Genomic DNA, 13,761 nt, shown 5'->3' with positions numbered 1-13,761 from the left:
GGAAGGTTCTATTTATAGACGGGGGTGATACAGGTTGACTAATCAGATTGAACCGCCCTCTGCTATGAACCAATCAGAAACAGAAACCACTCTATAAATCTACTGAATCTCTTAAGAATTCCTGCACCTAACGTTTTGTCTCCAATTGGCTACATACTGGAAATTCTGTTCTTTGTCCTCAACTGCAAATTTTTACAATTCAAATCTTCTTTGGATTGCTTGGATCAGCATTTCTCTTCTCTTCTAAAACTAAAATGGCTTACAAAACACTCGACAAGCTACAACCACTATATATATGATTTTCCCCACCTCTCTATCTGTTCCTAAATCCAAATGCAGATTACATGAACAAGGCTTCTTTCCCAGAACTGTCCGCCTGTGGAACACCGTTCTGTGGGCCTACTTCCTAGTTGAATGCAACATGGTACCCTTCAAGTCCAATGTAAACAAGTTCTTGTTAAGCCGTCCCCATAAATAATACAATTCTACCCAATTTACACCATTAGTGATTACTACACTACCACATTACATTCATGAACCCTTATCCTCGAGTAGTCTTCGGGCCTTGATAAGTGGTGACTCCTAGGCATTAAAAAAATAAAAAAATATATATTGATTGGTGTGCATTATTGTAATAGATTGTTATATATTCTTTTCATAATGCAACTAGTTGATTTATCCGTGCTTCACATGTGCATCAGGTAGCTAAATAAATCAAATGTATTTATTTTTCTTGATTGAATTGTGTTTTCTTTTAATTTTTTCCCTTTCAGGAAAAACCATCAGTTGATGATATCGAAGATCCAAATGCTTACAGGTAAGAAAACCATTTTTTTTTTAGAATTTTAGTCTGAAATTTTATTTTTCTATAAATTGCTGAAGAACATTTATTTTTGACTAAACTCTATTTCTATAAAGATATATATATAAAGGTATATATAAAGATATATATATATAAAGATACATATAAAGATATATATATATATATATATATATATATAAAAAGATATATATATATAAAGGTATATATAAAGATATATATATATAAAGATACATATAAAGATATATATATATATATATATATATATATATATAAAAAGATATATATATAAAGGTATATATAAAGAACGAAATAGATGTTCTGAAACTAAAATCGCCTTTAGGACTGCCAGCATCCACTGCAAAATGGTAATTAAAAATAAAAACAAAAAAACGTGAGAGAGTCATATGCTCAATTCATCAAGTCTAAAGTAGCTGAGCAGAGGCTTAGTTCCCACAAGTTCTGATGAATAACAGAGTCCTGAACAAATGCATGTCATGTATCCCAGGCATCATCATAATTTCGTCAGCATCTGACAAAGTCAAACTCTTTGCTAAGAACTTTGCATTAAACACTAACCTTTGCAATTAGGGCCGCCTACCTCTTGAATTTCATCCCATGACTGATAGAAAGTTGAGCAGCATTGATATATATATTTTTTTTATTTTTATTTTTATTTTTTTTATTACATTTTTATCCCAAACAAGGCACATTGGCACTTTGATGTAGGGGGCTACTATTAGGGACACAGGCTACAGGGGTACTATGTTGGGAGTTGGGCAGCAAGATGTCGGTTTATGTTACACTTGAACTTCTGCATGTCAGTACAGTTGGGGAAGCAGGAACCCGGAAGGGAATTCCAAAGCCTAGCGGTTCTGAGGAAGAAACTACTGGGTAGAAGGCTCTCTTACATCTAGGGATCTCTACTGTGGGATCTTATTGCTTGTCGGATCTGTTGGGGGTATTTACATAGAGGGGTTACGAGTGCTTGCAGTTCGTTGGAACATTCACCATTAAAGTACTTGTAGAACAGGCAGAGGGATGCTACATTTTGTTGATGGGACAGAGGCTGAAGCCTGGATGACAGTTCAGGACCTATTAGGTTGGCGACTCTCTTTTGAACTTTGTCTAGGAGTGAGAGACTAGTAGCAGATGCACCGGCCGAAATATGACAACAATACTCCATACATGGACGAATGGTGGTCTTATAGAGGTACAGGATTCTTTCGTTGAAACTCGGCTGAACACATGAAATAAATAACTATAACACAAAAGTAAAATAGAACAGATATATTGAGAGCAAGAAAGTATATACAATATTTATATAGAGTCCATTAGTATAGTCATGGGAAGACCGTCCCTGGAGAAGGTGTCGGCTGAGTAGTCACCGACTCTCGATCTCGTTGTCTCTCTGAGTCTCTTCCGTCTTTACAGCACCAACCATATTTGTATAGTTGACACTCCACGTATGCTAATTGGGTGGATCCTACTGCAACAATATATCTATTTGTAATATTACCAAACTTAACAAGAATCTTTATTCCAGTAAGGCAACTGGCCTCAGCAACATTTCAATCATCGGTGCCAAAAACTAACAGAAATTCCATGAGTGCTCATCTATGAAAATACAATACCGTGGGGTTGCTTCCTGCACACACACACACACACACACACACACACACTCTCTCTCTCTCTCTCCTCTTTCTCTCTCTCTCCTCTTTCTTTCTCCCTCTCACTTTTATAGATATATAGATCTATATATATTTGTGATATGAAAATAAAAACAGGTATGATATTATAACATTTATATAACATTTCGTCCTCATTTTCGGGGAGACTTCTTCAAAAGATTGATAAGGATGATTGAGAAAAATAAAGTATACCAAAAATAAGAGGAGAATCCTATGAAAAGTGAGATATTTATATATTTTATGTACATATAGGGAAATGGAGAAGGCGTGTGTAAAACGTAAGTGGGGAAACGTAAGTAAAACATTAAAAATTAATAACATAAGTGAGGAAATGTGTTTAAGACGGAACTAGTCAGGTTTCAATTCTATGTATGAATGGAGAAAAGCGATTACAAATGTATGTGAACAAAACTAATCAGGTTTCACTTCTATGTACCAATGGGGAAAGGCGATTAGAAATGTATGTGAACGAAACTAATCAGGTTTCAAATCTATGTATAAAATAAGCAAAATGATTAAAAAACGTATGTGAATGGAACTAATCGGGTTTCAAATTATGCTCCTTGGTTATTATAAGTGCTAGATTGTAAAACCCATTTCTTTGCTTGATAGTATTGGAATTTATGATAAGTGCCGACTCAAAGAGTCTTTGGAACGATTTATCATGTACGAATGTGACTATCTTGGTCTTTGTAAAACTAAAGGAGTGGTTATAATATGAAACATAGGTAAAAAGTCCGTTCAGAGAATTACCATTTTTAAAATCTTTTATGTTCTCTAATTCTCGTTGAGTTCCTCCTACAAATATTTGATGGAAACTAGTGAATGGGATGGTGTATATTCCGGTATTAAATGTGGGGATTTTGGAAGGGCGTTTTGTGGTCTTAAATAAATGAGCTATATTTAATGCGGTGGTTTGTATTGTACGTATTTAAAATTTGTTCAGTGTATTACAGATTGTAGCGTTTTTGGCATGGGTGGGTACTAGGAGATGTCTATTTAATAGGGGAGTATTTGGTGTGTTATATTTCTGCTTGTTTGTTTTGGAGTATATTTTTATTTCTTTTTTTAGCATTTGATATAAAATAAGTGGGATATTTCAACACTTTTAGTGAATTTGTAATATAGTTTAGTTCTTCATCAAAATGTTTAGAGCTACAAATTCTGAAAGCCCGTAAACGGAAATTAATTAAACAACAACAAAAAAAAAATTTGGAAGAAAGGGCTGTAGGTAGGTTTACCTGCTTGATCTCTTAAATATGAATTCGAAATGTGTTCCTTTAGTTATATTAAATAGACGTATTTCAACGTCTGAAGAGTGGCTGTTTTAGAATATTTTCGAATGACATAATATTTGAAATTGTTCGAATGATTACAAAACAATTTTAACGAATATGAAAATACACAACATGATGCTCTCATTTTGATCTTTATTGTCTTGATTTTGTGAAACTATATATATATATATATATATATATATATATATATATATATATATATATATATATATAAAATAGAAATTACAATCAAATTTACCAAAGTGATCCAAGATGGTAAAATTAAAGTATAATATAAATATTAAAGAATTAATATTTATAAAGTGATCTCAGCCAGATGTAAAAGCTATCTCCTATATATATATATATATATATATATATATATATATATATATATATATATATATATATATATATATATACAGGGTCCTTAGTTTCCAAAAAAGATAGAAATTGCTCACTATCATATTACCACACATGTATGTATATATTATAAAAAAAGGAACAAAATATAAATAATGTAAATAAAAAAAATAAGAAAAAGAATATACAACACTAATTATGATGGTTTTTTGTCAAGAATATGTGTGTGTGTGTGTGTGTGTGTGTGTGTGTGTGTGTGTGTATCTTGGCTGTTGTTTGAAGAATGATTTTTGTCTTTTTTACTATTTGTTTTTTATTTTTTTTATTTAGCATTGAAGATGCCAAGCAGAAAGCTGAATATGATAAGATGTTGGCCATTGCCCAACAAAAGAAAGAAGATGTACGCATTCAAATTGCTCTTTTACGAAGGGACTTCAAACATCTTCTCGATCAAAACGAACTTCTTCCAGAATATTTGAGATTCAGTCAGAAGGTTTGTTCCATTTCTAAATTATTTATTTACGCTGTCTAAAATAAATGCTCGTTTAGTTCTGGAGGTCTAAGGGGAAGATTAGACAGTATAGATAGATGTGTGCAGGACAGGAGACTTTGATGGTATGGCCACGTTGAATGGATGAATGGATGAGAGTTCTTGGGTGAGTAGATATAGTACAGTTAAGGTAAAAGTGTTCACATAACTCCAATCCTCGACGGCCATTCATCCAAAATCTACATCTTGGGTTTCCCAATCAATAATCTACAACAAGTAAAGAAAATCACTCTAAGAACAGGACTTAACACTGAGTGAATTTTAGTTTATAACGAAGACAACGAAAAGAAGTCTCACATTTAATGAATAACTTTATTTGTTATCTTCGTTAGTAGTGTGTACAAGAGAGAGAAATGGGTTAGTAGGTGGAAGTGTTCTTGTGTAAAAATAGATTTAATATATTGCCGGTTTGTTGAGGAGAGAACAGCTCAGTCCACACATACCTGTAGTTAAAGGAGAAAGAAAGGGAAAGATATTCAGTGTGTTTACATGTTGTCATGTGTGTGTGTGTTGATGTATCGACGAGAGCAGTTCTATAGCATGATAAAGAATGTTCGTTTGGGTACCGCAGGTGGAAACAAATGAGAGTTAGAAGGTCGCCATGTTAGCCAGAGAGTAAGAGAGATAAGAGTTTCAGATTTCTCCTTTTATGTACTCGGTCACGTGATTGAGAGCTGGCTTGTGATTGGACAAGCCAGGGAGAAAATGGATTTCAAATCTCGAGCTGGAAGAATTATCGCCTGCCTGTGATTGTAGCAAGTTCAGGCTGCTACAGAATAGATGATAGTTCTTGGGGCAGCAGATGTAGAACAGTTAAGTTAGCAGGTCCAGTTCACATGGAAAACTTGGGAGCAAGTGATAAAATGGACTTAAGAAAAAGCGGGAGAAATAAAGACCTGGTCAGAGATTGGTTTGAAAGTCAGTTTCTTAAAGCTGTTCAACACATGCCAACATGTAAAATGGGTGTTAAACTGACAGTGATGATGCTAATGATGATGCCGATGCTGCTGCTGCTGTTGCTGTTGTTGCTGCTGCTGTTGATGATGATGTTGATTTGAACAATTTTTAATTATTCATTTTGAAATTATCAATTCCGTTAACATGCTACAATCTTTTTTTTTTTGTTGGAATCAGATTGTCTCCCTTGTTTCATAATTGTACAAGGATTAGATTATCTCCCCTGTTTTATGAGAGATTAGAGATTAGGTTATTTCCCCTGTTTCCTGACAATACAGAGATTAGATTATCACTCTTGTTTCATGATTATATAGGGATTAGATTACCTCCCCTGTTTATTGATTGTATAGATTATCTCCCTTGTTCTTCATCATATAGGGATGAAAGTTATTTAAGCCATTTTTTTCTGATTTTAATTTTTGTCGAGTTTACTTTTTACTGAGTCTCCTAAAGCAAACAAAGCAAGGGCGTCGTACATATGTTATGCGAAAAAACATATCTTTTTCTTAAGTTTAAGCTCAATCTGGAATATCAAGTCCACGCAAAATAAAGTTATTCTTGTGATTGGAATACTCATTGCATTTGTAAACAACTGAAGAATTTGCACCAAACTTTGAACGGAATCCTTTATTGAATCTACAGTGGTAGAAGGCTCTCGTTCCCAAGTGATTTGTAAGTGTATTTTGAGTGTTGCTCGTAATGTGAATGGAATCTTCAGCCTCCAGAACAGTGTAACTTACAATTGAATTTTATCAAATACCTTATCCACTATGCCATGGGACCTTGTGGACAAATCTATTTTTGTTTTTAAATGTACTCATTACTTATTACTCATTACTTATTACTATATATAATCTATATATTGATGGTGTAGTACCTTTAATGTATATACGTAGTATGTACTTACGTATGTCACGGTTTCCAGATTATAAATTATTTGATCAGGAAATCCTATTTATTAAAAAGGAGAATAGAAAGTGATGTCATACTATGGACATTAAATTAGTATAGAGACACGCTAATGTAATGTTCGTAGTATGTTATCACCTTTTATCCTTTTTTTTTTTAATAAAGAGGATCTCCCGATCACCGAAGACGCATGTAAAAAATTAAAAAAAAAATTAAATTAAATTTTAAAATAATGATGTCGCTTTTGGGCCCTATATGAAACTAAAATATATCTTTTTGGTATTCTGGTTAGGATCTGTTCTGTCTATAGATGGCTTCTGTTCGTGCCAGGCGTCCATACAATGAAAATATATCACAGACTCCTATAAAGATATTGGAGATAAACTGTAATTATCAAATATATTCTGACACTACATTAACCAGATTACTTAGATAAATACTGTTCCAGTTTTAACAGAAGGGCTACAATCATATCGTGCGCTCTCTATTCGCGCTGAACGTCAACAGAATGCGAAGCAGTAATATATTTGATTATTAAATTCAGTTATGAGTTGTACTCTTCTGGATGTTAAAGATTCAATTATCAGTGCACTTGCCTCCCCTGCCTCCCTGGAACTAAATTAGTTTGAACTTCCCCAAAAAGATACAGTTTTTGCAGTAAAACTTTAAAAAAGAAACATGGCATGTAGCAAAGAAATGTTGAACTAAGAAGAAAGATTAGAGCGTCAATCCAACTGTAAAAAACACAAATTAAAATTCCTCATCTCAACACAGTCTGAGGAGCCCCCCCCCCTCTTCCCACCGTAACCACTTGGCAAACTTCTACCTGTTTATCAGATTGGAGCCGAAGTGCACAATCAGAATTGCCAATTTCATGTAAAATAAAAATAAGATGTGATATTAAGGTCTCAGATTTCCCTATGCTTTTTTGTTTTGTGGATGTGCCAATGTAGATCGGAATTGGTCATAATTTGCAAAGGAATGCAAACAAGATAAAACTCAAAATACAATTGCGAATTACTGAAAGCTTCTACTCAGTCATAGCTGACAGAAAGAGAGCATGTTACCCTCGTGGATTACATAAAGGATTCTGTTCGAAATTCTGTGCAGATACTCCACTTTAATAGGAAGATTCCTGAGTCTAGCAAAAATTTTCTGAGTTAGATAAGATATACCTGAAGAAAATCAATTACATTGATCGAAACGTTGTGAAAAATAACACTCAAGATGAGAACAATAGTTCGAAGAATCCAAATAATACGAATAATCAATCCTCATCTCAAAAATACATGATTTTTAAATATGAATTGCGTTTTGCAAATTTGAAGAAATTAACATAATAAATATTTTGTCATAATCCACAATAATAAACGTAAAGGTTATTCAATTTGGCTCAAAACGAATTATTTTTGCTTAAAAATATGAATAATGTTTGCTTTTGTTAATAAATCTTACATAAATCGTAATTACTTACTCTGCCACTACTACTACTAAATATTTTCCATGAAATCTTAGAATTACGTTTTTTTTCGTTCTAATTATAAAGTGGTAGACTTTAGGTACATATATATATATATATATATATATATATATATATATATATATATATATATATATATATATATATATATATATATATATATATACTCGGGTTTTTTATTCAAAAGTAATGGGATAATGAATTCAACGAGGTTGTTAGATAGTGCTCAATAAAAAGAGCTGATAATACTTGTTTATTGTTATATAAACATGGTCACATCCTGCTGCCACAAATAGCCACTTGTTTCAATCAAACAACAGATATCATCAAGCAGCGACTTGACTATTCAAAAGTTCAATGAATAAACTATTCAAGATTATTCATTGAACTTTTGAATAGTCAAGTCGCTGCTTGATGATATCTGTTGTTTGATTGAAACAAGTGGCTATTTGTAGCAGCAGGATGTGACCGTGTTTATATAACAATAAACAAGTATATATATATATATATATATATATATATATATATATATTACATAGGAGTCACCACTTATCAAGGTCCAGAGGCCACTCGAGGATAAGGGTTAAAGAGTGTACAGCATCAGAATCATAGTAATCGTTAGTAGTGGAGGTTCGGTAAATTTAACTTAAGTGGAACGGTTCATCAAGAACTTGTTTGCATTGGACATGAAGACGGCCATATTGTAGTCAGCTGGAAAGCAGTCAAACGGAAGACAGTTCCATAGGCGTATAGTTCTAAGAAAGAAGCTTTGTTCATGGAATCTACGTTTAGGTTTAGGAACAGATAAGGAGTAGGGGAAATTATTGATAGTGTTTTCAACTAGACGAGTGTTTTTCGTGAAAGTTTGGTGAGGGGGGACCATAGATTAAAGCTCGGACGAGCACTTGCCATGAAAATAACAATACAGCAGAGACAGGGGCTCGCAACGTTTCTTCTGTGAGAAAGAGGCTGCAGGGAAGAGAAAAGGGCATCCTTACAAGGCAACAAAGTCTATTTTGAACTCTATCAAGGCAGGATAAGATTTTCCTAGCAGCTCCTGCCCAAATGTGGCAATAGTACTCCATTCTTGGACGTACCTGGCTCTTGTATAGGTAGAGAATTGCATCAGCAGTGAGATATCCACTGGATCTATAGAAGGACTTTACCAACACAGTCAAAGGAGCAAATATCAACTAGTAAAATTATTAATATATTATATAATCCTTTCTTTAATTAGATGTGGACTTTTCAGAGCTCAAGTAATCTATTACAGGAAGTTGTATGTGTGCATGTATGTGTGCATGTATGTGTGTATGTATGTGTGCATGTATGTGTGTATGTCTGTGTGCATGTATGGGCATATGTATGTCCAACTAAAAGTTTAAAATAAATAAAGAAAAAAACACACACAAAGTTGGTATATCCTTGATCAGCGTCGCCCTTGATGAATAATATTAGTTCAAATTGAATTCTTTATTTGATCCACAGAGGTAGCATGCTGTCGTTCCTTAGCCATGATTAGGTAAATGTTTTAAGCAAGTACCAGGTACTGTATCAACACTTCTAAAGGAACAGGTATAATTAGTAGAAATATTAACATTCAAATATGATACTTTTGATGCACAGCATAATTACGTTGAAATAATAATTAAATAATAAATAATTAATATTAAATTAATTGAAACACCAATCCAGGTTATATCACCGATGTAAAGCGAAGTTAAACCTGGTAAATACTAAAATGGGTGACTATTTGGTAATACCAGGTGCTGAATGTGCTCTGAAGACATGGATAAAAATGGGTGTTTCCAGGCTATTCTTGCCCAAGACACGCTGCATGAAAATAATGCAGCCCCCCACCAACTCCAGAGAGTTAAAAGACTCAGAGACTCATCCATGATCATCCATCTTTAATAAGACGTGCACTTTTCAAGTTGTCTATGTGTGTGTATGTGAATTAAATTCAGATTAAATAATAATAATAATAATAGGAACAATCCCGAAAAACCTGGAAAAAAGAATGGCAGAAATTGGAATCAGAGGAATAGCTGCAAAAATACAATGCCTAACGCGATGGCTGAAATATTAAGGAAAACCCTTGAATGCGGAGAATAACACAAGAAGACAATATAACAAATAAGCGTTACAGGAATGAAGAACACCGAAGCTGCAGATTTACATGTTCTACACCCCCCATCACGCATCTCTCCATTGTTTCACCACCGTTCCCCCCCAGAAAATAAAAGTGATACCAAAGAGCCGAGAAGGGTCAAGGAGGATGAAAAGACCGAGGAGATAAGCACTGGCCAGACCTCCGCTGGACAAGTGCGAAGAGAACTGGGATCTTGGGGAGGCTTAGTGCCACTCAAATTCCAGTATAAACCAATAGCCACTGCCAGCGAGAAATCAATGGTAAATGGCTGTTGCGATGATGCTATTGAAGGAGGAGGAGAGAGCTGGACGTCTGGGGAGACTTGTTGTCACTCAGCTTCTAGAGAACACCACAGGTCTCCAATCAGATCGTTTGCTGACTTGTGTGAAAGCTCCATGTGAGCCAATAATAATAATAATAATAATAAATATTCGTCCAAACTCCTTCATACCAACTCCTGGCTTCAACTGTAATCTTCACCGATTGTCCTTCCTTCCTCCCTCCCTGTCTTTCTGTCTGTCTGTCTGTCTCTCTCAGTTGTGTAAAAAAGAAGACCGTCATATGCTTTCCCTTTCATTCTTTTTCACAGCAGTCATTGACCTCATATGCAAATTAACGAAAGTTCTTCTTTTCTCTCTCCTTCCTTGATCTCGTCACCCAACACGATAGAAAGAGGCGTCATCGCTTGTGTAAGTCACGTTTTGCATTACTTTCGCCACAGTATGTACGTGTGCATGTATGTCCAAATAAAAGTCCCAAACTACACAAAAAATCCCTCCAAAACAAAAACATTCCCATACAAAAATCGCACAGATTAGATAAAAACAATTTTTATCAGCATTTCCCTGGATGAGTAATATTAGTTTGAAGTGAATTATTCTTGTATAATGTGACGAAAGTAATGGAAAACGTGACTTACACAAGCGACAGCGCCTCTGTCTATCTTGTTGGGTGACGGAATCAAGAAAGAAAAGAGAAAAGGAAATCTTTTGTCTGTAGATGGTTTATTAATACACATATGGCAGTAATTTGCATATGAGGACAATGACTGCTGTGAAAAGGAATGAAGGGAAAAGCAGTTGAGAGAGAGAGAGAGAGAGAGAGAGAGAGAGAGAGAGAGAGAGAGAAAGAAAGAAAGAATGGTCGCTGAAGCCGAGAGTTGGTAAGAAGAAGTTCGGACGAATATTTATTATTGACTCACAAGGAGCTTTCACACAGGTCATCAAAGATCTCTCCTTGAAAACAGCCTGTGGTGTTCCCTGGAAGCTGAGTGACAACAAGTCTCCTCAGGTTTCCAGTACGCTCCACCTCTTTCTATAACATTTGCAAATAAATTTGCATTATTGCAACAGCTGCTTGCCATTGATTTCTTGTTGGCAGCAGCTATTGGTCTTCACTGGAATTTGAGTGGCAATAAGCCTCCCCAAAGGTCCCAGTTCTCTTCACATATATCCGGTGGAGGCCTAGTCAGTTCCTCGGTCTTTCCTTCCTCCTTGACTCTACTTGGTTATTTGGTCTCACTCTTTTTTTTTGGGGGGGGGACAGTGATGTGGCAATGGGAGGATGGGGTGGGGTTAGATAACTTATAGATATGCGGCTTCAGTGTTCTTGGTTTCATGTAGCGTTTCATGTTTTGCCTTTGTAGCAGTTTGTCTGGCCCGTGTTTGTTGCTCCTGCATGTTAGTTTCCACATTCAAGGGGTTTTCTTAATATTTCAACTGTTTTCATTATTGTTGTTTGTTGTATTTTACCAGTCATTCCTCTGATTCCAATTTCTCCCATTCTTTTTTCAAAGTTTTTGGGATTGTTCCTAGTGCTCCTACTATTATAAGTATTATTTTGATTTTCTTCATCTTCCATATCCCTTTCAGCTCTCTGGCTAGATCTGTGTATATGCTCTGTTTCTTCTTTTCTTTGATATTCACCTTGTGGTTAGCTGGAACAGCAAAGTCTATGATTTGACAGGACTTTTCTTTCTTGTTAATTATTACGACATCTGGTCTTCTTGCTTGGATAGATTTATCAGTTTGTATGTCCATGTCCCATAGGACTTTGTGATTCTCGTTTTCAAGTACTGTTGCCGGCTTATGTTTGTACCACTTGTCTGTGCATTCGAGCTGCGGTTGTTTGCATAATTCTCAGTGTACTACTCTTTCTACTTAGTTGTGTCTGTTCTTGTATTCCTTTTGAGTCAGTTTGCTGCATTCATTTATTATATGGTTTATCGTCTCGTCTCTTTGTCCACAGAGTTTGCATTTGCTGTTTTCTTGTGTTTTGTCGATCTTTGCTTTGAGATGGTTGGTTCTTATTGAGTTGTCTTGTGCTGCAGTTATTAAGGGTTCAGTTTCTCGGCTTTTCACATCCATCTCCAAGTGTTTTCCTTATTTTCATCTTTTGTCATCCTTATGAATCTTCCGTGCAGTTGTTTCTTTTCCCACTTTTTTTTCTTGTCTTATCCTTTGTCTCTCTGTTTTCTATTTTATTGATTTTTTTCAGTGTCTCTCGCTGCTATGATTATTCTTTCAGTGTTTTGCATTATGTATTTTTCTAGTTCTTTTTGGTGTCATTCACACAGTCTTCTATACAAACCAGTCCCCTCCCACCGTTTTTGCTTTTTACATAGAGTCATAGTGTGCTGTGCATGGTTATGAGTTTCCTGGTCTTCTGATCGAGCTGTCTCAGTTCTTCTTTAGTCCACCCTATAAACGGTCCAAAATATCTCACTAGTAATACTGCCCTTGTATTTATGCCATTTATTAGGTTTCTGCTATATAATTTCGTTTCGAGAAGTTTTCTTGTTCTCCTGAGGTATTCCTTTCCAATTCTCTCTTCCATTTCTGTTGCTTTGATGGTGTCTGCTTCCAGTACTCCTAGGTATTTATAGGCGCCTTCCTCCCCTAGAGCCCTCATCTCTGTTTGATTGGGTAGTTCCATGCCTTCTGTCGTCTTTAGTTTTCTTCTTCTTCTTCTTCTTCTTCTTCTTCTTCTTCTTCTTCTTCTTCTTCTTCTTATTATTATTATTATTATTATTATTATTAACTCTTAGTTTCATTCACATAAAAACATACTTTTTAATGCTTTTTTACTCATTTTTTTAATGCAGTTATCATAGTTACATGTTATCTCATGAAATACTAAATAAGTTTTACATTTTTATAAGTAAAATTTCAGGAATATTTTCTTTTCATACAAGAACCTACGTGGTAAAATCTAGTTAAAAGCTGAAATTGACATACTCAGGTACCGTAAGAACATGGCTTAAGGAGCGGGTATTATGTAGTTTGAATTATGTGTTTTTGCGATGTCTTCTATTACTATAAATATAATAAATAATGAATGCTTTTTTGTGTTTGTTACATTTGTATTTTATTTGTTAAATTTGTTTTTTATTTGTTACATTTGTTTTTTAATTGTCACATTTGTTTTTTAATTGTCACATTTGTTTTTTGTTACATTTGTTTTTATTTGTTAAATTTGCTTTTTATTTGTTACATTTGTTTTTTATTTGTTAAATTTGTTTTTATTTGTTATATGTTTTTTTTATTTGTTACATTTGTTTTTA

At 34.5% G+C, this 13,761-nt stretch overlaps 1 protein-coding gene across 1 annotated transcript in view; it reads left to right on the top strand.

The window, feature by feature from the left end:
- Positions 1 to 13,761, top strand: part of LOC145248852 (cilia- and flagella-associated protein 44-like) — a 228,307-nt gene that overhangs the window by 108,701 nt on the left and 105,845 nt on the right. Inside the window, exons 17-18 of the mRNA XM_080110575.1 lie at positions 774 to 817; positions 4,482 to 4,644. Coding sequence (XP_079966701.1) covers positions 774 to 817; positions 4,482 to 4,644 — 207 coding nt within the window. The remainder of the gene's footprint in view (positions 1 to 773; positions 818 to 4,481; positions 4,645 to 13,761) is intronic.

This window comes from Euprymna scolopes, chromosome 27 (assembly GCF_053919585.1).
Source record: "Euprymna scolopes isolate OS-2025 chromosome 27, ASM5391958v1, whole genome shotgun sequence".
In the NCBI taxonomy this organism is placed as follows: Eukaryota; Metazoa; Mollusca; class Cephalopoda; order Sepiida; family Sepiolidae; genus Euprymna; species Euprymna scolopes.
The sequence above is the reverse complement of the archived record's forward strand: the minus strand, read 5'-3'. Positions and strand labels throughout refer to the sequence as shown.